General features: G+C 41.7%; 1 protein-coding gene across 1 annotated transcript in view; it reads right to left on the bottom strand.

Annotated features, from left to right (window-relative positions):
• LAPTM4B (lysosomal protein transmembrane 4 beta) overlaps window positions 1-24,807 on the bottom strand; it is a 67,623-nt gene that overhangs the window by 26,524 nt on the left and 16,292 nt on the right. The window contains exons 2-5 of the mRNA XM_065895409.1: window positions 18,714-18,825; window positions 5,656-5,729; window positions 5,172-5,294; window positions 1,997-2,095 (exon numbers count right to left, since the gene is read on the bottom strand). Of these exons, the coding sequence (XP_065751481.1) occupies window positions 1,997-2,095; window positions 5,172-5,294; window positions 5,656-5,729; window positions 18,714-18,825 (408 nt within the window). The remainder of the gene's footprint in view (window positions 1-1,996; window positions 2,096-5,171; window positions 5,295-5,655; window positions 5,730-18,713; window positions 18,826-24,807) is intronic.

The following is a 24,807-nucleotide window of genomic DNA, read 5'->3' as shown; positions in this document are numbered from 1 at the left end:
GAGATAGATACATATATAATGAAATATTAACACATTACACACAGGTTGGAGACAGTGCTGTGAACCATCTATAAGATGCCTTTTATTAGGTCATTATGATAAATAATATTGTTTGCAGTTGATAAAAGCACCACAGACAGGGCAGGGATTTTTCTTATTCACCACCAAACCCTAGCAGCTACAACACGGCCCGGCACACAGGAGACCCTCAGCAAATGTTTACTGAATAAATAAATGAATGATGCATCTTCCCATCCATTAGCTCAACTAACCTCACAGTCACCCTTCACAATGTTTTCTTAGCTATTACTCCTATTTAGTAAATGAAGAAACCAAGGCTCTGGTCACATAGCTATGTGGCAGTGACACAAGGTAAATCTAGGTCCTCTGACTCAATATCTCAAGTAAGCATTTCCAATAAAGATGTAAATGCCTACACAGTTAAAGTGCCTTTTTTGAGAGCAGTGGGAGGTGCTGGCTTCTGGGTAATGGCACAGGGTAGCTTGGTCAGACTAACCTTCTTCCAGGTAAAAATGATAAAATCTGGAATAAACACACACAGGCACACAGACTCTATTTGAAGGCAGGGCTGAAGGGCCCAAAACAGGCAGAAGCTAAAGGGGAGTCTACCCTTGAGTGGCAAACTGCAGTGAGTGGGATTTGAGGGTCTGAAGCCTTTTGCCAGTGGCTCTGCTCACTCTCCACACAGCCGGTGGTCTGACTAAAAAGCCAGGAAGTTGGGGTGCTGAGGTAGGAGCTGCAGGGGCAGGAAGCCTCGACATCTGTGTATAAAATTCACCCAAATCCTTGACCACTAAGCCACACGTGCAGTAACAAGCCATGCAGAGCATGTTGTATGGAGGGCGATGCAGACCTCAGTGACTTTCAGTGAATCATTTTCTTTCTACTCCTCTTCAACACATTACCATTTAAAATGACTTTTCTCCCTAAAGGCAGCTTCTTCAAAACTCACCAAGCTTGGTTTTTAAAGAATTCGGTAATTTTATGCCAAAATAAAGACAATGAAAGATGTTAAGAATTAAAAGTTCAAGATCTAACTTAAGAATTTTCTACTTATTACTAGCACACAAGCACAAATTATAATGATGTTTTTATTATCAGGTTTACAAAGATGAAAAATAGCACTCGACCGATGAGGGTAAGGGAAACATGGCAGATGGGAGTGTTAAGGCATTCAACTTTAGGGGAGATCAATTTGACAAACTATCAAAAACCTTCAAATTATGCATACCCTCAAATTTCAGGAAATAAATCTTGAGAAAATAAATGTATAAGTATACAAAAGATGTAATTAATTTAATATATTCATTGCCGTACTATTTATAAGTGAAAAAGTAGGAACTATCTCAATGTCCAACAATAACTAATTTATAAAAATGATAAATTCATAACAGACTGCTACAGAATAATGTTCAAAATCAATTACATTTTTAAAAACAAATTACAGGGACTTCCCTGGTGGAGCAGTGGTTAAGACTCCACGCTCCCAGTGCAGGGGGCCCGGGTTTGATCTCTGGTCAGGACACTAGGTCCCACATGCATGCCGCAACTAAGGAGCCTGCGTGCTGCAACTAAGGAGCCAGGCGAGCCGCAACTAAGGAGCCCACCTGTTGCAACCAAATATAGTAAATAAATAAAAAAATATTTAGGGAAAAATCCCACAAATTACAAAAGAATGTATACAGAGACTTGTAATGGATGCTATGGTACTTAATACACACCACATAAATGTACAACATTATATTAATTTATTTCCATCCAAATAGATTTTAGAAGAACCCTGGGTTGGCCTGTGGAAGTCTGGTTAGTGTTTATCTCTCTCATATAGATAAGAGAAGGAACAGAATTGTGAGGAATTCAAAAAGCAGCTCAGAAATCTAAAACAAGATAAACTAACGGCAAGTTTTCTTACTTCTTTAGCATTCATGAATACATTTAGTAATATTTAGACCATAAGTAAAATCTTCATGCTTACCTTAAAAGTCAAGATAATGCTGATAAACAGAAGAATAATAAGGACCAAACAGGTAGGATTCACTGACATGATATCATCTTTGTAAGGAAAATCAGGAGGCTACAAAAGAAAAGTACCTCATTAGCAAATCTCATTAATGATCCAGGATTCTATTCCATAAGCATTAGCCAGATGTGCTTATCAGAAAGCAATTAATTAAAGCAGATAGTTATTATTTAAGGACACTACAACATTTCTAGTCTACCTCTACTAATGAAAAAGCTATAAACAGTGTGATGGGGAGAGGCTAGTCTGTTCTTCATTCAGGCAGCAACTCTCAAAAAGAAAATTCAGGGCTTCCCTGGTGGCGCAGTGGTTGAGAGTCCGCCTGCCGATGCAGGGGACGCGGGTTCGTGCCCCGGTCCGGGAAGATCCCACATGCCGCGGAGCGGCTGGGCACGTGAGCCATGGCCGCTGAGCCTGCGCGTCCGGAGCCTGTGCTCCGCAACGGGAGAGGCCATAACAGTGAGAGGCCCGCATACCGAAAAAAAAAACAAAAAAAACCCAAACAAACTGATGTTATTTACAAGACCAACACAAAATCATATTGTTTCCAGGAATGTGGAAAAAAAAAAAAAAAACAACCGCTATTACAGTGGAAATATATGAGCCTTTCCACAAAGATCTTCACACTCTTTCCCCCAGAAAAGTGAACGTGGTTTCTACATCCACTTAAGACCTGTAAAAACACACACATAACTTACTTGAACTGTGTTTTACAAGACTCCACATAAAAAGAACTGGCGCTAGGATTAAGTGGTGCTCTCTAGCAGCCTTCTCAGACAAGCCTCCCCAGGTTCACTGTATATCTCAACTTGTCAGCAGGAGGGGCAATAGCAGTGGAAATTTAATGTCCCCTTTCAGTGCTGTCTCTTAGGCACTGTGATGACCTGCAGGCCTTGCTCTTCCAGCCCAGACTGATCTTCAAGTCGAACATGCAGAAGATGCCTACTTGTATTATTTGGTTTATAATTATAAATAAAAGTAGAGAGTGAGTTTTTAAACTCATATGGGGATTATTGTGAGCACCACTGATATTATGACTTTACCACTGGGTACAGAGTGACTAAACAATGCAGGTGGAACAGGAAGTCTTGGTAGTATCCTGAGTGTTCTAGACTCTGGCCTGCACATTACCCTTTCTCCTCCTTATAAATCTCCAAATACATGGGATGGAGCACACAATATATGACTCTTCAAGTAGTCAAAATTGGCATGTGACTTGCCTTGGTGTCCCCTTACTCCATCCCACCCTCTCCTGGCCCCCTCACGTGATGGGCTCTGTGGAGACCATGTTTCCTCCACAATTCCAGGATGATTTTAGGAGCTCAGTGCCAGATCATGATTACAGAGTAGAATTCAAGTCCTTAAAGACAGAGGTAGTTCTACAACCTGTTCATCACATATAAACCCCCTCATGCAGAAACACTTAGCTGTTATCACAAGAGATGATACATAAAATTAGCACGTGGGAAATAACACCAAAATTTTCTTGATACTACACTCTACGAAAACATAGATCTATTTCTAAGAAACAAAAAGAAGCTATTTTCTTACAACAACGACAACCTCATACTTTTAAGGAGCAACACACTGGATGGAGGCTTTTCATACTAGGTCTGTTGAGTACTAGTCACGTGATCTGGGCCAACTGCCAAAAGATCACAAACTCCTGTGGCCACACTTCCTACCTGGCTCCATCCCCTCCATTCCTCTTTTCCACTGAACTTCTTGACCTCCATTTTCACATCAAACCCCCAATCTGTATCTTCATCCCAGAAAAACCCTGTTCCTTCCCCCATGCTCAGAAACTACTATTTTTTTAAAGGAAATATTTTTATTTATTTATTTGTTTGTTTGTTTATTTATTTATGGCTGCATTGGGTCTTCGTTGCTGTGCGGGGGCTTTTTCTCTAGTTGTGGTGAGCGGGGGCTACTCTTTGTTGCAGTATGTGGGCTTCTCATTGCCGTGGCTTCATTTGTTGCAGAGCACGGACTCTAGGTGCGCCGGCTTCAGTAGTTGTGGCGTACAGGCTTAGATGCTCCATAGTATGTGGAATCTTCCCGGACCAGGGCTCGAACCCGTGTCCCCTGCATTGGCAGGCGGATTCTTAACCACTACACCACCAGGGAAGTCCTCAGAAACTACTATGAAAACTAAAGACTGAGCATACTATTCTCTCCATTTAAAGCATTCTAAGATTCTGAAGAAATTAAATTTTAAGGTACATAATTTAAAACACAAAGATTAAAAAATGTGAAGGCACAGAAGTACTCTAATCTCACACCCTCCATGAGCTTCTTAATAGCCAGCCACCAATATTCACTCATATGGTCACAAAGGACATTTAATATTGTAGAAAACCAGCCCCAGAAAGAAGTTTGGGGCTTCCCTGGTGGCACAGTGGTTAAGAATCCACCTGCTAATGCAGGGGACACAGGTTTGAGCCCTGGTCCAAGAAGATCCCACATGCCGCAGAGCAACTAAGCCCATACGCCGCAACAACTGAGCTTGCGCTCTAGAGCCCGTGAGCCACAACTACTGAAGCCCGCATGCTTAGAGCCCGTGCTCTGCAACAAGAGAAGCCACTGCAATGAGAAGCCCGCGCACTGCAACGAAGAGTAGCCCCCGCTCACCACAACTACAGAAAGCCTGCGTGCAGCAACGAAGACCCAACTCAGCCAAAAATAAATTAATTAATTAATTTTTTAAAAAAAGAAGTTTGAAGAAGAAGAAAGGGGTTCTATGGTCAAATAAGTTCAGGAAACAGTACATAGTAGAGTTCCACTTTTCCCATACCCGGCAGAGGCAAAAGGCTATCCTCCTCTGCTAATTGAGCAAATTGCATTTTACAAAAATAAGACAATTAGTAAGTAGCTTGTAAATCAGGTAGGCACCTCTAATACCATCATCACCAACTTATCTACCTCAGGGGGTTATGTTTTCCCAAAAAGCATTCTAAGAGATAAAAAATCTTATCTTTATTCAAAAATCTCTCATCAGTAACTCAGATGCAAGTTAAAACGCCACAAATTAATATGTATATGTATGTTTATCTCTACGTCTTTTGTATTTCTATCTTAACCAGGTCTCCCTCACGAAGAAACATAGTTAGTAATTATAAAGGTCACATACCAGCTGTCGTATGTATTCCTGGATGGAGTTTGGATAAACAAGCACAGTGACTGCAACCAAGGTGTTCAGGGCAAAATCAAAGATCTGGTAACAGAAGAATGGGATGATCCAGGCCGCGTGTTGCTAAACATAAGACAGGACAGGATGTTAATATTTAATATGTTCAATATTACAAAACAATATTTTTTGAATTCAGAGAAATCTTTTCTTAATCTGAAGGGAAACGGGGGAGTAGAAATTCATTAAAGCAGGTCATGATGGCAACTTGCTAAACCAAACAAAAGCAGCGAACCAGCAAGCCTCAGTGAACACTTCTGAGACTGTAACACTGGTTTTCCACGTAACATTAGCAAGAGATTTAAACTTTTAAAGATTCTTACAGGAAACTGAGCACAATCATTCCCCACTCCTTACAGATAGCTGCACAGATACATGTGTAAGGGACCACGGAAAAGGCCCAGGACCTCATTTCTAAGTTGCTTACCTTGTATGCTCCGTAAGTAGCCATTGCACAGATCAGGATCATGAGAAGAGAAATTGCGATAGCAATGCACATGTCTGCAAAAAAGTTTTTTTAAAAAGAAAGTCAGTAGTAGCTCCACTGTTTTAACATTTCTTAAAGTCACACCTCAAAGGCATTTTGTTTATAAACCAGTTATAGACAAGAACTTTATACTAAGTTAAACACCAGAGTTCCTTTGGAATCTGAGACAACGATTGTTAAGGGAAGCAAAGTGCCTAAAAGATTTTCTCCCTAAGTCACACATAGGTCTATATTAAATATATCTATGTATATATATTTCAAAGTTTGGTCTTCTGGTCCACCGAATTATATATATAACAAATGAGGTATTCTTTTTCTTATCAGGACCTTTATGTCTCTGTTTAGTCCAGAGCCCGCCAACCTCTCCAATCTCCTCTCATCCCATCCCACACTTTCCTACGCACTGTAATCCAGCCATACCATTTAGTTCACTAAACACAGCCAAATCATCCCATGCCAGGGCCTCACATTTGCAGTTCCCACTGAATAGAAGTAATGTCGCTCATATTTTCACATGATTGGCTCCGCCTTTTTAATCCTTCAGCTCAACACCTCCAAGATCTTCCCTGGCCATCCTAGCTAATGTGACCCTCCCAGTCATGCCCACGTGGCTGCTGTATTTTCTTTACGGCATGTTTCACTACTATCTTGCTCATTCGTGTACTGTCTGTCTCTGCTAGAGGAACCTTCCTGAGGAAAAGGAGCTGCTGCTGTGTCTCGTTCACTACTGCAACCTCAACACCGAGAAGGTGACAGATGCCGCATGTGCACGCTGAGCACTTGTACTGTGGTCAGTCTGCGTTGAGATGTGCCGTAAGACTAAAACGTACTCCTCATTTCAAGGACTTAGTATCAAAAACCAAAAAAATCCCATTAATGATTTTTATACTGATTACAAGCTGAAATAATATTTGGGATACACTGAGTTAAATACATTATTAAAGTTAATCACCTGTTTGTTGTTACCTTTTTAAATGAGGCTACTAGGAAATTTAAAATGACTTGTGTGCTTGTATCATATCTTTGTTGAATAGAGCAGCTCTAGTACAAAGCCTGTTTCACAGTAGGTACAAACTGAAGACTTATTCTGATTAGAAGCACAGTATATCTGGGTTTCTGAAGGTAAAGTGTAGGGTTATAATCAGGCTAAGAGAGTACAAAAACCCTTGCAGTGAAGTATCTGTACAGTGCTGACAGTTTCCAAGGCATTTTCACAGATACCTCATTGAGTCTTCATTACTCTGAGGTAGACGTTACTGTGCCCAGTGAATGGATTATGAAACCAGGGCTCAGAGGTCATGTAACCTGCTGAGATAGCATTTGCATCAAAAGGCTAAACTATGACTAATCCAGCTCCTACGATTCAAATCTTTGGCTCTCTCTGCTATACGATGCTGCTTCTACTTAAGCTTTAAATACTGACCAAATGAACCAACCTAGGCTGCCACTTGCTACGGGTATTTCTCCAAAGGAAAGCATTCCAGTTCTAGAGCCACCCACACTGTATCCTCAGCTTCAGAGATGAGAGGATATTTTAAGCAGGTTTACAAACAGAATCGTAAGGGCAAAGTACTTTCTGTGTCAGATGTATATATATCAACAAAGACCATTTGGCACCTTAAAAAAAATGAAGCTTCCTTAAAATGGTCTCCAGATTTAATGCAGTACATTTATAATAAAGCTGATGACTTCTACTAAAGGAGTAAAAATTTGATTCTCAAAAAAAAAGAAGGTTATAAGAGAATCAAGAGATAATTAATACTAGTCAGTACTTAAAAGAGCATGATTTCTCTCAGGATACATATATATTTTATAGTTTACTTTATAATTTTAATGCTAAATGAACTCACCTTCCCTTATTATGAGGGAAGAGGTACCAACAAGGACATTTCACGTATGCCTCACAGTATTTTTGCCGGGCAAGTAACCTGCCCAAGGTTGCCCAGCTGCCAAGTGGTGGATGAGCTATTCTACCCCAGAAGTTTAACTCCAGAGGCAAAGCTCTTAGCCACCATGCCACCCAGCTGCGAAGGAGGTAAAGCAAATGCAGTAGTGGAGGTCAAAGTCCTGGGAAACCAGAGAGCCTCCCTAAAAGGAGTGGACATCCTTTATTATGTGCAAAGCCTATCAGAACTTGTAGTGATCTCTAAAACTTGATTGAACTCAGGCAGAAATTTTTTATTTTCTTTGTCTTACTTTGACGCATTCCAAATTCTGTACAAGCCTATTTTATAATGAGAAAAAATGAGTTTTATAAAAGCTAGCCCATTAGAGGATACTCTTTGACTCCCTCATAGATCTTAAGAGAAATAGAGAGACAGAGAGAGAAACAAGCAAACAAAAAAATCTAAGGCTTTATTTAAAAATAAAAATATGGGGCTTCCCTGGTGGCACAGTGGTTGAGAGTCTGCCTGCCGATGCAGGGGACACGGTTTCGAGCCCTGGTCTGGGAGGATCCCACATGCCGCGGAGCAACTGGGCCCGTGAGCCACAATTACTGAGCCTGCGCGTCTGGAGCCTGTGCTCCACAACAAGAGAGGCCGCGACAGTGAGAGGCCTGCGCGTGCGCACTGCGATAAAGAGTGGCCCCCACTTGCCGCAACTAAAGAAAGCCCTCACACGGAAACGAAGACCGAACGCAGCAAAAATAAATAAATAAATATTTTAAAAAAGAAAAAATATATATAAATATAATGGTTACATTAATATTTCTGTTATAATAAAATTTATATAAATTATATAAATTATGTATTAGGCATATCAATAAAACCTTTATTAATATAAAATATTAATACAGAATAAAACACTAAAATCTTGAATAATTTTATGTCCTATTCTGGAAACAAAAAAGAAAACCACTCCAGAACGAAATCTCACATAATCATTAGAATTTTTAAAATTTCCATCTTTTTCAAAGAATATAAATCTCAGGAGAAATTTAAAAGGCACAAATAAAATGAAAGTCATAAAGTATCCTATCACCACTCACAATGAGATACCACAGAAAAAATGTTAATTTGAGATGAGGAAATTTTCAAAATTCTATTCCTGTTAATGACTACACCAACCACACTGAACAGACTGAATATATCACAAGCATGTCAAATAGCTTAGGCAGGATCAAAGCGTAAATCAAATAAAAACACAGAGCAGAGGAGATAAAACAGGTTAATGAACCTCGTATCTCCTAGCAACCTAGAGCACAAGTCACCTCCTCTGAAGTAGTGTGCGGTGTACCATGGTGAACATGAGAGTTACTCTGAGGAATGAAAATCCATTTCTTTTATAATTATGTCAACTGGCAAATGAGTAACTGGTCCTACTAACAATGTAGGAATGTTTATACAATCGGTAAAGTACTGGTCAGTGACAGGAATATCCCTTACTTATTCTTTGCACAGCAGCTCCACCAACCAAAGTCAGAGCACACTGTGGGCAAGTTGTTTCCTAAATTAAATTCCTGGCTTAATGACTCAGTTCTAATTTGAAAAGGTTCCAAAGAAAAGCTACACCACAGGCCACAAAGGCATAATTAGAAAGCATTTCCTGATACTTAGTCAATTAATCATTGAAATAGAACAGGCATATAAAGGAGTTTCCCCGAAATGCCTTTGTTAAAATAATCTTTCTAATTCTACTATTCCTTAACATTTCTTGGGTTTGTGTCCTTCCCATAAAACTGGTAGCTAGATAGGTAACTAACACCTGATTTATGCTCTCACATCATACTTGCCTAGTAACGAGTCATTCTTATGGCTCAATTTTCGGCCATGTTTTTGGCTCATGAAAACAAACAGTATTTGGGGTATAGTTTCACCATTAAGTCTAGAGGAGAACTATTTTCAGATGAACTCACAGCAACAATATGAGCTCCTGAGAGCAAAATACAAAAGCCCTCAACCCCTGCGGGGGTAAACACAAAACCCAGGTAAGTCCCTCCTATGGGGCCTCACGTTCTGAGGTTGAAAGCTTGGGGAAGAATAAGCGTAAGGCACTAATTTTATTCCCCTAAAACAGAAGCAAAGCTCTAACATACTTTTTGTTATTTGTGTGGCAATTATTTATAACTTTTTATCGAAGTAAATTCAGATAGAAGAGGGGTTTCTTGTAACTTGCTAATTTACAACTTTATTCTTAAACCCAAAATTTATTTCATGAATACTAAATAGGTGTGTAACATGGGATAAAAATGTGAGGCTGCAGAGATTAAGAGGACATAATCTTTGCTCTCAGATGCTTAGTATCTACTGGGAAGGGATGGAAGAATTCAATAGCAGATAACAGATGACAAGCTAGGGGAGTTCAGAGGGGACAATATTTTCAGCCAAGAGGAACAAAAAAGAATTTATGGGAGGATGTGGTTATTTGGGCTGGGTCTTTTTTTCCCCTCATAAATTTTCTGTATTAAGATATAATTCACATTCTATAAAATGCACCCTTTGAAAAAGCATATATATAATTCAGTGGGTTTTTTAGTCACAAAGTTGCACACCCATCACCACTATTTCCATAATATTTTCATTCTCCCCAAAAAAACCCCCTCTATACCCTTAGAAGTCACTCCCCATTCCCCCCCACCCTCCAGCCCCTGGCAACCATTAAGGTACTTTCTATCTCTTTAGATCTGCCTATACTGTACATGTCATATAAATGGAATCATACAATATGCGGCCTTCTGTGTCTGGCTTATCTCATTTAGGATAATATTTTCAAGGTTCATACATGTTGTCAGGTGTTAAGATTTAAACTATAAGTTACAAAGGATTAGTTAGTTACGGAAAATGTCAAGTTCAGAGAATCTCTGTTAACTCCTCACTTTCTAAGATAAGGAAATTAGCTCCTGCCAGCTATTCTCATATTGAGAAATTTATACTGACATAATTAAGTCTCATAAAGGTTGCTTATATAAAAACAGAAAAACCTGGACTTCCCTGTTGGTGCAGTGGTTAAGAATCCGCCTGCCAATGCAGGGGACACGTGTTCAAGCCCTGGTCCGGGAAGATCCCACATGCCGTGGAGCCTAAGCCTGTGCCACAACTACTGAGCCTGTGCTCTAGAACCTACGAACTACAACTACTGAGCCCGCGTGCCACATCTACTGAAGCCCGCACACCACAACAACTGAAGCCCACGCACCTAGAGCCTGTGCTCTGCAACAAGAGAAGACACTGCAATGAGAAGCCCGCACACCTCAAGGAAGAGTAGCCCCCGCTCGCTGCAACAAGAGAAAGCCCACGTGCAGCAACGAAGACCCAACGCAGCCAAACATACATACATACATACATACATAAATAAATTTAAAAACAGAAAAACCAATAAGGAGCATTTACAGTTTTTGTAATTATGGTCACTGGAGAACCAAGATGTGTGACTAGACCTTAAGAGAAGGAAATAAAATAAATTTAATAAAAAATATTCATGATCTATTTGGAACAATTCTGGAAACATTACTGCTGGACACTAAAGAAGACTTGCACAATTGGAAAGGCATAAGTTTTAATTAGACTTTTTAAAGATTTCACATCTCTATAAACTTACTAAAAATCATGAAGTTGTACATTTTATATGGGTAGGTTTTACAGCATACAAAGTATAGCACAATAAAGTCGTTTTTCAAAAAAAAAGATGTCCAAAATACAACATGTAAAGATGTTGCTTCTCCCTCAGCTAATCAACAAATTTAACAGTCAGAGATATACAGCAGTATTTCCTGACAACTGGACATGTGGTGCTCAAGCAGATTTCTGAAAAAGAAGGTAGGTTAGTCCTACCATATACTACACACATTTGCAGGAGAGGTGGTGAACTGGCACCAAGCTTTCATTCCCACCTTCTGAAGTGCCTTCCTATTCTGCAGAGGCTAGAAAGCTAAAATCTAAATTTCCCAGATTCCCTTACAACTAACTGGGTGCTGGAAGCATACAGGTTTTCCCAATTAGACGCGGACACATAACAAAGACTCTCCCTTCTGACCAAACACCTTAGGCTCTATCCTTGGCCCACTTAGTCAAGTTTTGGCAAGAATCCTACAGAGTTAGTATACCTCACTCTTGGTATCCAATGACTCTGATATCTGGTCAAATTCCTTATTTTTCACCCTCAATAGCATATCACCCTGGTCTGCCTTTAGCAAGAATCCTGTTATCTAGCAAGAATCCCCCAGCCCTGATGTTTCCTCTTAGTGATTTTCCATTCGCTGACCTCCACCCTGCTCCTTGGCTATAAACGCCACCTGTCCTTTTTGGAGGGGGAATTGAGCTTGATTTTTCTCCCCTACTGCAAGGCCCCCACTACAGTAGCCAATCTTGAATAAAGTCTTCCTTATCATCTTTATCAAGCATCTGAATAATTTTTTCATTAACACAGTAAAGTTGAAAAAGCAAGTCTCAGAAGAAGGCGTACTGTGTGAATCCACAATATAAAGTTCAACCACGTGAAACTTAAACAATAGATCACTGAGTGATACAAATATACGTGGTAAGCTTATACAGAAAAGCAAAAGAATGATAAACAGTTCAGAAGAGTGGCAGCTATCTCCAAGACCAGAGGGGCTCTTTCAAAAGTTAAGGTAAAATTCAATTCCTCAAATCAAGTTGTGGGTGCACAAGTACTCACAATTACTCAGCTTATTTTATAAACATTGTTTTACACTTAATCAATATTTAATAAGAGGTAATCCTATAAAGGATGAGGAACTCCAAATTATTGTTAATGAAAACGGCAAGATAGGTGTTCACTGTATAGCAAACTTTTCTGAAAGGTTTGAATTTTTTCAAAATAAAGGTTTGAAGTAAAAAAAAAAAAAAAAAAAGATCCTGGGCTTCCCTAGTGGCGCAGTGGTTGAGAGTCCGCCTGCCAATGCAGGGGACGCGGGTTCGTGCCCCAGTCCGGGAAGATCCCACATGCCGTGGAGCGGCTGGGTCCGTGAGCCATGGCCGCTGGGCCTGCGCGATCGGAGCCTGTGCTCCGCAACGGGAGAGCCCACAACAGTGAGAGGCCCGCGTACCGCAAAAAAAAAAAAAAGATACTAACACTAAATCTATGTTAAATTGTAAATCACATCCTAATTTCAAAACCACTGAAATGCAAACAACAAAATGCACCACCAGAGAAGCAGTACTGGACACCTGTGCTAGGTTAGTTCCTGCTCAGTCGCTGGCAAACTCAAACAAATAAGGAATTCTACAGGCTTAATGTATCTTAATTTTTTAAAAGTCACTTAGTAAAGTTTTTTTTTAATGGTTTTCTTGTAGGCAAAGTGGGGAAATGTCCACCAAGTTTGGTTAAGTGGAACACTGGATAAGAAGGTGAATAATTCTACCAGATGTCTTCCATTTGTCTTTCCAAACCCACTCTCACCATCCAGTTATCTGCCCTAGCAGGCACACAGGTATGGGCCATCAACAGGGCTCCCTTACCCTGTGGCGTTAGTTGAGTCACTCAATGAGGAGTCCAGACAAAGGATCAGAGAGAGGAAGAGGCTGCCCCCTGCTGTGAGGCTGCCTCGGGTTGGCCCTGGACCCAAAAGGTAGCATGGCTCCTTATAAGGAGTTCAACGCTGTATGACTCATTCCCAGCTCTAGTAGCCACTGCCTCCCATCTCTCTTTCAGATCTAGGGATGGTAACAGCTGGTCTTGATTAAGCAAATTACTTCACCATCCCTAGTCTTCTTACACCTCCATCTTTGTAAAAAGATTTTGAAAATAAATATTCATTGAATTATCCTTGTAAAAAAATAAGATGTAGTCAAGGTGTAGAATATGTAACCTTTTGAGCCATGTGACTTAAAAGATAAAGAGATGGGACTTCCCTGGTGGTCCAGTGATTAAGACTCTGTGCTCCAATGCAGGGGGCCCGGGTTCGATCCCTAGTCAGGGAACTAGATCCCGCCTGCCGCAACTAAAAGAGCCCACGTGCCACGACAAAGACCTGGCGCAACCAAATAAATAAATATTTTTTAAAAAAGAAAAAAGCTAAAGAGATGACAGGATGGAAGGATGGGAGGGTAGAGGGATGAAAATAAAGGGCCAGGATGGTCCTGTGGCTCCGCTCTCCCGGCTGTCGCATATGTATGTCTATTTCCTCAAGACATTGGCACGTCACGCACAAGTGGACAAGCTCTGCAGACCAAGTGCCCCGCTGGTTTGAGGCTATGTGAACACACAGCAGGTAGGCAGCCTGGGCCTTTCCCAATGTGGTGCCAAGAGCCATATGGAAAGCCTCAGCCGATCTTCTTTTCCCTTCTGTTTCTTAGTTTGTATTACCAAAACTTTCAAACATACACAGAAGTATAATGAATCTCCAGCACCCATTCTGTTTGGATTGTCTCATCTCTTCACTTCTGTCCATTCTACCACTGGTGGAAATCTGGACTGTTTCCAGTTTTTGGCTATTATGAATAAAGCGACCGTGGCCATTTTTATACATGGCTAATGATGGGCACAAGCATTCATTTACTGTAGGGTACATACCTAGGAGTGAAACTGCTGGGTCATAGGGTGGATGTATATCTATATAGCTTTGGTTTTCGCAAAGTGGTTGAACGATTTACACTCCCAGCTGTAGCTTGAGAAATCCAGTGGTTCCAAAGCCGTATCAACAGGTGGCATTGTCAGTTCTGTTCATGTTGCCATTTTGAAGGGGCGGAGTGATTCACTACTGTGCTTGTAATTTGCATTTCTTTTACAACTAATAATGCGGAGAATATTTTCATGTGCTTATTGGTCATATGGATACCTTCTCTGATGAAGTTACCTGTTTTTCTCTTCTTGATTTCACCCAGAACCACTGCCTATAAAGACCATCATTTCTCCAATAAATGCAGTAATGTTTTTATCCTAAACCAGGTTCCTATATACAGTAAACAAATTCTTCATTGTTTTTATGGCCATTTCCTTCCCAGGGCAGGTGAATAAAGTAAGTTTGGCTTGAATGACAATTTTTTTTTAACTTTTTTTTTTTTCCAAATGTATTTATTTATGGCTGTGCTGGGTCTTCGTTTCTGTTCGAGGGCTTTCTCTAGTTGTGGCAAGCGGGGGCCACCCTTCATCGCGGTGCGCAGGCCTCTCACTATCGCGGCCTCTCTTGTTGCGGAGCACAGGCTCCAGACGCGCAGGCTCAGTAATTGTGGCTCACGGGCCCAGTTGCTCCGCGGCACGTGGGATCTTCCCAGACCAGGGCTCGAACCCGTGTCTCCTGCATTGGCAGGCAGATTCTCAACCACTGTGCCACCAGGGAAGCCCCTGAATGACAATTTTGCTACAAAATGAATCAGAAATTAATTTGGATGATCTGTTTGGCATTATGTTTGGCTCTGACACTTCCTGTTACAGTTCCTTGCCAGTCCATTAAAACTTCACAAATAAAATTTCATGAAGTCTACTTATTTGAATTTTACCTGTTTCTCTTTGCCCCCTCACGTCCTTTTTCCGTTCCAGAATCTAATCCAGGGTCTTGTACTGCATATAGTTGTATCTCCTTTGTTTCCTCCCATCTATGACAGTTCCCAGTCTTTCCTAGCATAGTCAATTTTTGATTACATAAATATGTTTATTTGTAAATTATAAATATATATTACAATTTTTTGTATATAAATTACGTAAAAATACAAATGTTGAAGAGATAGGTGTTTTTAAAAAGAGAACTCTTTATATTTTTTTCTTTATCCCAGTGGATTCTCCTATATGCCCCATTTTAATATAAATCATAGGGATCTGACTTTCTTCTACCAGATCATTTTAGGAAAAGATCACATGGAAAAGTGAGATACACTCCTGCTCTGTCCTTCTGGATAAAACCTTGAGATGAGTACCACCATTCCAAAAAGATATCAACTTAAAATTTCTATACACCGGGAATTCCCTGGATGTCCAGTGGTTAGGGCTCCGCGCCTTCACTGCCGAGGGCACGGGTTCTATCCCTGGTCAGGGAACTAAAATCCCGCAAGCCGCAAAAAACAAAACAAAAAAATTGTTATATACCATAACTTTCAAGCACAATTCAAAGCAATTGATTGTACCCATTTCAAGGACTATTTAGTTGTATCCTCATGTATGTTAAATATAGAAAGGTTTGTCAGCCATGATGATGTTTGACCTACAAAGTTCTTTTTAAAAAGAGATCAAAGGGCTTCCCTGGTGGTGCAGTGGTTGAGAGTCCGCCTGCCGATGCAGGGGACACGGATTCGTGCCCCGGTCCGGGAAGATCCCACATGCCACGGAGCAGCTAGGCCCGTGAGCCATGGCCACTGAGCCTGCGTGTCCGGAGCCTGTGCTCCGCAACAGGAGAGGCCACAACAGTGAGAGGCCCGTGTACCGCCAAAAAAAAAAAAAAAAAGAGAGAGAGGTCAAAACATATGAAAGGAAAATGTAAGAAGCAAGTTAATAAAAGATTCGCTCACATGAATGAATAGTCATCCTTCTGTATCTTTTTAACCATGCAATTTAAATGATCAATACGTAGTCCTAAAAGTAATTACAAACTATTCATTCAGTTCTTTCAAATGTATGAAATATCAGAGAAACTGCAAATGCACTTGAATTAATATCCAGGTCATTACAAACAATTACTATTGTAAGGTCTGGAGTACCAGTAAGCCTCCGAGGTCAGGTAAATTAAGCCTATACTGTCAGACAGTTCACCACCCAGCTTAATCTGCGGCAATTAGAAAAAGGCAGGCAGTGTGACTATTTGATTCAGACACAACTGTATCTGAATTATTTAAAACCTCTTTGCTAACCTCAATTACTTAGAAAGGGAATCCTGCTACTGGAAACAGTGAAAGGTAACTTATTTTTAAACGTCAATCAAACATTGTATTTAGAGGTTATATAGTCTTTTAACTCAGGGGAAGGAAGGCAGAGAGATACTAATTTAATATTAATGGAATTCATTATCTTTCTGGAGGAATTCATCAGGGTAACAGGGTTATTGAGAACAGAAAGGATGAGCGATGTTACAGCAGAAGTCCTGTCTCAGTCTGACAAGGTCCCGAACCCCAGGATGGTACAATGCCTTGGTATCTACTAGAAGCAATGGTGGTAGGAGATGATGGACACAAAGCATCTCCCGGCTTTGCATGTACTTCACTTCCAGCTCTTCTCAGGCTCCTCCTCCTGGCCTCTCATGTCAGGGCTCCTTCAGGAAAAGTCTCTTTACTATCTCCCTAACGTAAATACCATTTTGAAGCTTATGTCCTCAAATTTACCTCCGCCCAGATGTCTGGTTCACATATCAAACTACCTTTTTAATCTCTCCACTTTAATATATCTAACAGTGAGTAAAACAGTGAAATACACTGAGCCCTTATTATGGGCCGCACCCCATTCGAAGCATTTTTCATACACTAACATATTTAATCACAACAATCCCACAAGGTAGATAACTACGATCACCCCTGTATTCAGAGGGGGAAACTAAGCCACACAAACATCCGTAACTAGCCCACTGTTATGACATTTCACACATGGCAGGGTCAGGTTTCAAACTACAGTCTCCGGCCTCAGAGCCACACTCCTAGCAACTATGCTAAGCCACTTAAATCAATCGAGGGGCTTCTCTGGTGGCGCAGTGGTTAAGAATCCACCTGCCAATGCAGGGGACACAGGTTCGAGCCCCAGTCCGGGAAGATCCCACATGCCGCGGAGCAACTAAGCCTGTGCGCCACAACTACTGAGCCTGCGTGTCTGGAGCCTGTGCTCCGCAACAAGAGAGGCCGCGATAGCGAGAGGCCCACGCACCGCCGTGAAGAGTGGCCCCCGCGTGCCACAACTAGAGAAAGCCCTCGCACAGAAACGGAGACCCAACACAGCCAAAAATAAATATAAAAATAAGTAAATTAATTAAAAAAAAAATCAGTCGAGTTTTCTCCAAGGTGTGTTCCCATCTCCTGACCCTAGACTCTCTCACCCCAGTAAGGATGCAGACCATATATACTCAAGTTGAAAAGTAGGAGTCATCTTTGATTCCTCCCTTTCCCTCACTGCCCATACCAGGAAGTTCTATCAATCCCACCTCCAAACCCACCCTCCTCCCCAACCCCAGTGTAGCCTGGATCGCACAGAAACACCCCCCAAAGCAGTCTCCAGGCCTCTGTACTCACACACCCAGTCCCCTAAATGTATCCTCTACTCAGCAACAAAAGGGATCTTCTGAAAACACATATCAGTTCATAACCGCAGAATTACTAAAAACCACTGAATGGTTTTCTCACTCCGAGAATAAACTTCACAAGTCTCACCCCGTCTGTTGAATGCTCCTAGTCATTCCCTAAAACTGCACCTTCAGCCCCTCTCCACGTTACTCACTTTGCTCCAGACACTTTTTTTTTTTTTTAATGCACTGAAAGTTCTGCAAAGCCAATGAAAAATAAATTTGCATGACCTTTTGTTTGGGATTGTACACAGCTCTGCCCCTTTCCGTTAGCATGGACACAGCTTGACTTTAGTTGTATGATGTTTAGGTTTCCATGATCTTAGAGCTGGGGGCCTAGCCTCCTTTCTGCACACCCCACATCCACATCCCTGTGTACATTTCTATTTATCTGGAAAAAGCAACAAAATAATCATCAAAAGGATTTCTAGAATGGAGAATGATCACCTCCTGGAAGAATGGTAAATACTGAAACATAATAGAAGACACAATAAGATATGTAATATCATTTGACCCTTCCTTCCTGCCACTGACTCCCTCTCCTAGCCAAAAGGCCCAGCGTAAAAAGATTATGACAAAGAAACAATTTTAAAATATGGCTAAGTTAACATTAAGATAAAAAAAGACAAAAGAGATTTTAATGAGACTCTTACACTTAGAACAGAGACAGAATACATGTAGCACGTAAATATTTGTTGTTCTGACTTGTAATGATGGGAAGAGAGTTAAGTATCAGTTCAAATTGGCCCATGAATCAATATTTGTAATTTAATAGGAAGAACCGGCAGCTGGATTCCCTGCCCTTGAAAATACCAAAATACCTACGATAGTTGTCTGATGTACTTACTGGCATCATCCATGAACTCAAAGTCACCCCCGAGTTCAGAACTTGAAAAGTGATACTGATCTGGATCGGCCAGGGCACTCAACAGAATCAGCAGTACCACGGCATTGATGATCTGCAAGAAAGGAAAAAATGTTAAGTAACCCCAGTATACGGTCCTTAAAATAGAACATTACATTGACCACATGGAGTTTAACTTCAACAGCTGGTGGCCTTTCAACACGAAGCCCCACCCACTGAGGGAGCAGGCAAACATTTCCTTTTAAAAAAATATATATTTATTTATTTATTTTTGGCTGCTTTGGGTCTTCATTGCAGCACGCAGGCTTTCTCTAGCTGCGGCGAGCAGGGGCTACTCTTCGTTGCAGTGCGCGGGCTTCTCATTGCGGTGGCTTCTCTTGTGCAGCATGAGCTCTAGGAGTGTGGGCTTCAGTAGTTGTGCCTCACGGGCTCAGCAGTTGTGGCTCGTGGGCTCAGTGGTTGTGGCTTGTGGGCTCTAGAGCACAGGCTCAGTAGTTGTGGCACGCAGGCTCTAGAGCGCAGGCTCAGTAGTTGTGGCGCCCGGGCTTAGTTGCTCCGCAGCATGTGGGATCTTCCCAGACCAGGGCTCGAACCCGTGTCCCCTACATTGGCAGGCGGATTCTTAACCACTGTGCCACCAGGGAAGCGCCAGGCAAACGTTTCTGAGGCAGAGACACTGCCAGCCCATTCATGCAGCCAAGGGCACACGGCTTGGTGTGCAGTTGGCTTTCACCTCACTGTCCCCTGGGCCGGGCACCCTAGAGCAGTGAACAAACATGCAGCAGCGCTGACGCCAGTGGTTGGAAAAACTCTCCAGCTAGCCACGCACATGCTAACGAGCTTGTTCAGGCGACCAAACATTTTTCACAGGTTCAAACAATAAGAACTTTGAGCCCATCCAGGAAGCAGTGTCAGAGAATGAGTGCAAAGCTACTTCGTGGCAGACCCTTACTTCTGCAGGAACACAGGCAAGCCACTTTCTATCCCAGGCCCCCATTTCTGTCTCCTAGAAACTGCTGAATATATTTCTCTCGGGAACTTCAAACTCACCCCATCAAAGCGGAAACCATCTTCCTTAACACCTCCCACCTCTGCTCCTACTTTCCTGTTCTCTATCTTACAAAACAGCATCACCATTAATAATTAAAAGTGGAAAACACTCAGGCACTGCACTAAGTGCTTTATGTGCAATTTCTCTCTTAAGCCCTCCAATAACCTAATGAAGTAGGTGCAAAATTATCCCTGTTTTGTAAATGACAAAACTGAGGCTCAGGGTTTAAGAACGCTGCCCAAGATCAGGCAAGTAACAAACTGTAGAAACGGGATTGGGATCCAGGAATACCAATTCCAAAACCTAATCTCTTAAATCTCCTGTTGTTCCTCAAAACCTGATTATCTTCGGGCTTCCCATCTTCCTTTTCCCTTACATCCAACCAATTGTGAGATTCTGACAATTCCACTGCTGCATTTCTATTTCCTTTACTCTTCCTAACTGCCCGGGCTGGTTATACACACATGGACCAACTGTGACGGGGCTAGAGGTGTGGGCGGCAGGTTTTCCAGAGTTTGGTGAGGCTCGGCTGAGACTGGGTTGTTATTTCTCCTTTGGTCTAAGCTGAGAAACTTGTGATAGAGCTCTATGTTTCACTCTTGTCAAAACTGAGAGAAAGATGAATAACCTTCATCTTTTATATAGAGAAAATTCTTTTGCTAACAACAGTAACTAAAGGCATTTCCTACTATAAAAATCATATTCGGCAATACCTACTTACAGAAGAGGTTCAAATGGGGAGTCAGGTTATTCCTTTTACAAAATACCCACTCTAGGGGCTGCCCTGGTGGCGCAGTGGTTGAGAGTCCGCCTGCCGATGCAGGGTACGCGGGTTCATGTCCCGGTCCGGGAAGATCCCACATGCCGCGGAGCGGCTGGGCCCGTGAGCCATAGCCACTGGGCCTGCGCGTCCGGAGCCTGTGCCCCGCAACGGGAGAGGCCACAACAGGGAGAGGCCCGCGAACTGCAAAAAAAAAAAAAAAAAAAAAAAAAAAAAAAAAAAAAAAAAAAACAAACCCACTCTAGAATCCATTTTGAAATGGCAATCCCAAGTGGTTGTTTTTTTGATTGTGGTGGAATCTGGAATGACCTTATTTTCTTCCTCTGTTTTCCAAACTGTCTAATATGGTCTGATTGCTTTTTGAAGTTATAATAATGAGAATGGCAATTTTCCAGAGCATACACATATATGACTAATTTAAATAGATACCACAAGCTTGTGGTTAAAACTTTTTTTACGTTCAGAAAGGTATATAGTGAAAACTGAGTCTCCCTCCTATTCCTATCTGACGGTCACCCTCCCTGCAGTGGCTACTAGAACTGCCAGTTTCTTGTTTCTCTCCAAAGAGCCAAGCAACTTCACAGCACATTTTAAAGCGAGTATGATTAGAAAAACTGTAGTTGAAGAAAAGCTTTCAGAACATATCTGAAGCTTAAAGGAAAGTATGAGTTAGTTCCACGACGGGCAGACGATTTAGCGAAGAAGTTCTCTGACAGATCATCAGGTTTTCTTGGCATTCTATTCCCTCTATAGTCTTATCTTTGGAAAAGGCAGACCAAAGATTATGTACTGAAATGAGATAAAATAACCTAAGAATGTGTTTTGAAAAGTTAAGCGCCAGACAAAGGCAATGTGTTTACTGCTGTTATCATAATGGGGTTGTTTTTTAAGCTTTGGAGAAAAAACAAAACAAAAAAACCAACACATAAATTTGGGATTCATGGGTGAAGCTTTAATGAAGGAAGGGGTGGGGTACAGAGGGTAAGAGAGAAAAATGGCTAGGTGAGGCAGGGCAGTGAACCCAGTTAGGAAATACAAGCCAGATTTAGGGATCCTTTAGGGCTAGTTACAGAGTTTGGGTTTTATTCTAAGTGCAACAAGAAGCCAATGGAGAATATTAAGGAAGGAAAGAATGTGATCTGTTTGGGGTTCAAATGAGTAAATTATGTAAAACACCTAGAAGGGTAGCTGGCATATAAGAGTGACTCAAATTAGTTGTCTTACCTCTTCAAACCTTAACAAGAACCATATAAAAGCTCTTGGCTGGCATCAGAAAGTTACCTGGTCCCAGATCTTCCGAGACAGTGCTATGCAGCTGCTTTCCTGTCCTTTCAGTTCCAGTGGGCCTGTCAAGCCTTGGTCAACTTGTTATTACCCCCTTGCCTGCTTTACTTATCATAACACTTCCCCTAGCTGCCTCCTAGAGTAGGTGCTTTGTTAAGTGCTTAGGAAAGAGCCTCCCAGGATTCACAATAGGTTAAATAAATCATGCACCCAAGTAACACAAAGCATGAAGCCATAAACACAGAAAGACTTCACAGAAAGAATAATGGAGAGTCAGAGAAAGATACTACTGAAGCCTGAGGCTGAGACCAGAGTTCGCAGGGAGGTGCAGTGGACCTGGGAGCACTTGGACAGGGACTGGACAGATGAGAAGGTTTGGGAACCCAAGAGGTGTAGAAAAGAACAATTTCGGGATTCCCTGGCGGTCCAGTGGTTAGGACTTGGCGCTTTCACTGCTGGGGCCTGGGTTCAATCCCGGGTTGGGAAACTAAGATCCTGCAAGCCACAGGGCGTGCCCCCCCGCCCCCAAAACAAACAAACAAATAAGAGAGAAGAACAATTTCAAGTATGAGTAAAGCCACTGGGACAGGGGCCTGCGCTGAAAACAGGAAGCAGTTCGATTTGGTTAAAGCACAGTAGACAAAAGCAAAGTGCTAGGGGATGAGACCAGAAATGCAGGCTAGGGCCAGATGGCAGCGAGTCCTCAAAACCAGGCGAGGAATTTGAGCCTTTATCCAAAAAGTTAATGAAGGTTTTTGTGGCAGGATATGACGTGATCAGAGCTGTCGTTAGGAAGATCAAGCTAGAAAAGGCTGGGAGGCTAAAACGGAGGCAGGAAAGCATTCTAGAAAGTACTGCAATAGTCTGGCTGAGCAGTAATGAGGGTCTGATCCACTTCGTCTCTAAATCTCATGACAACCCTGTCAGATTGTCATCTTAGGCATTAGTTTGAGAGGTTACTTAGGTCCTACGTGTGGAAGAGTCAAGGTTCGAATCTCAAGGCCTTTCCACGTGGAGGTGGAATTATTAGACACACAGGAAGTGACGAGCTGCAAGGATAAAAGAAGAAGCAAAGGAGACTCTGAAATTTCGAGCCTGGGTGACAAAATCTTGTCATTATCAGCAATAAGGACTATGACAAGGTTGATTTTAGGCAGGAAAAGTACTTGCAGGCTGTCCGAATAATCACGTGTTGGCTTGTCCGTCTGGCCTCTCAGCCTCCTGTTCTTATTCAGCCTTTGGTGCTCTGGCCTGCCCTCCATGTGTGTTTGCCTATCCCAGTAGGCAGATTTTTTAAATGTATTATAAAGATTCCCGCCCCCCCCCGCCCCAAATTCAATGAGGTCCTTCTGATTCACCTTGCAGGCCACAGTGCCATCCTTTTGGCATGTCTCCCTCATGGGTGATAGATTAAATCAAGAAACCACCACCACTACACATTCTGTATTATACTACTGAAGACGTTTTGCCTGCCCTATGTGGTGTGATTATTGTTACGCCGCTCTACAGATGAGGACTCTCAGACTTTGGGGAAACCCACACAAGGTCATGACATTTTCAGCTGACACTCAGTCATGGGTCCTTTGATTACAAATGCCACACATGCTCCTTCCAGTAACCCAGGTTCCGCCCCAAAAGCCACCGCACCCGGTTCACAAGCCCTGGCGACTCTGCTCACCAGTCCCCTGGCAGCAGGCTCAGAATTCTTTCCAAGGGAGTGTTCCAGACAGCCCAGCCACTCTCAAGGCGACAGGAAGCTGGCAAGCAGAGTGAAACCGACTTGCGACCCCAGCAGAAGCATCCTCAATTTCCCTGAATGGACTCGGCCAGGTTCTGATCTTCACTCTCAGGCTGAAACACCACTGTATGTATTCTCTCAGAATGATGAGAAAGATGTCTGGACAGTGAACAGAAGGCAAAGGATGGTCCTCTAGCAGAGGCCAGAAAGAAGGCTGTTCAAAGAGCCACTGGGAGACTTGGTGGCGGGGGGAGGGGTGGACAGGGAGAACAACTGTGTTCCCTTTTATGCCCTAAAGAACATTCTGCATCTCTGAATATAAAGAGACAGGCCTAGCCCAGGGCCTAATTTAGAATGGGCTATGGGGACCTAAACTCTGTACATAAGGAAGGATCAAGCACTAGAGGGTTAGAAGGCCAGCGTCCAAAAAAGAGGAGAAAATATAAACTGCAAAATGGCTAAATTAATTTTTCAGTGCAACAAACATCATGCTCTTTGTGTTCTGATACGCTCTATTCATTAGGTCTATTAGTCCCTATTTGTAACCATCCTACTCCAACAACTTGGATAATCATTAAAAATATGCTTTGGAAGACTGTTTAAAACATTCCCTGTTTAGCTTCAATACATAAAAGAATACTTTATTCCTACAGCTATTCAAAGACAAAATTGAAACTCATAAAACAGAATGTCTTTTCTAATGAAAGTGAAGAGGCCGTAACAGACTTAACCATTAGAATATAAATTTTGCATTCTACTCAGGAACAGTGTTGCTATATTGTACTTTAGAGTTAAATTTTTTCTTACGAAATAGCAATACATTTAATACACCCCAAAACAACAACTTCTGAAATTAAGACAAAAAATATACACTTTTAGTTTGCACACATGGCTTGCAGTTTAGAGTAAAAAGCAGCTAAAGTATAACTTGATAGCTAAGTTTTTAAAAAATCTTGTCAAAGTAAAATAAAATGCAATGATATAATCTAAGTACTCTTAGACGAATGTTTTGTAATCATAATGCTGAATTGTTAATAATTTCTCCTTTCCACACATAAAGTGTATGCCATAAATATTCATTACTATGAATCTAGGTAATGGAACATTCTTGAAGGTGACATTAATGTCTGATAGTTACTTTTAGTTAAAAGAAAACAGTATTAGATTACTTCAAAAGTAAACAGCCTCTGAAGATCATTGTTCTTAAGCTATTCTCAAAGTA

This window comes from Phocoena phocoena, chromosome 17 (assembly GCF_963924675.1).
Source record: "Phocoena phocoena chromosome 17, mPhoPho1.1, whole genome shotgun sequence".
NCBI classification, from domain to species: domain Eukaryota; kingdom Metazoa; phylum Chordata; class Mammalia; order Artiodactyla; family Phocoenidae; genus Phocoena; species Phocoena phocoena.
This window is presented reverse-complemented; position numbering and strand designations above follow the sequence as displayed.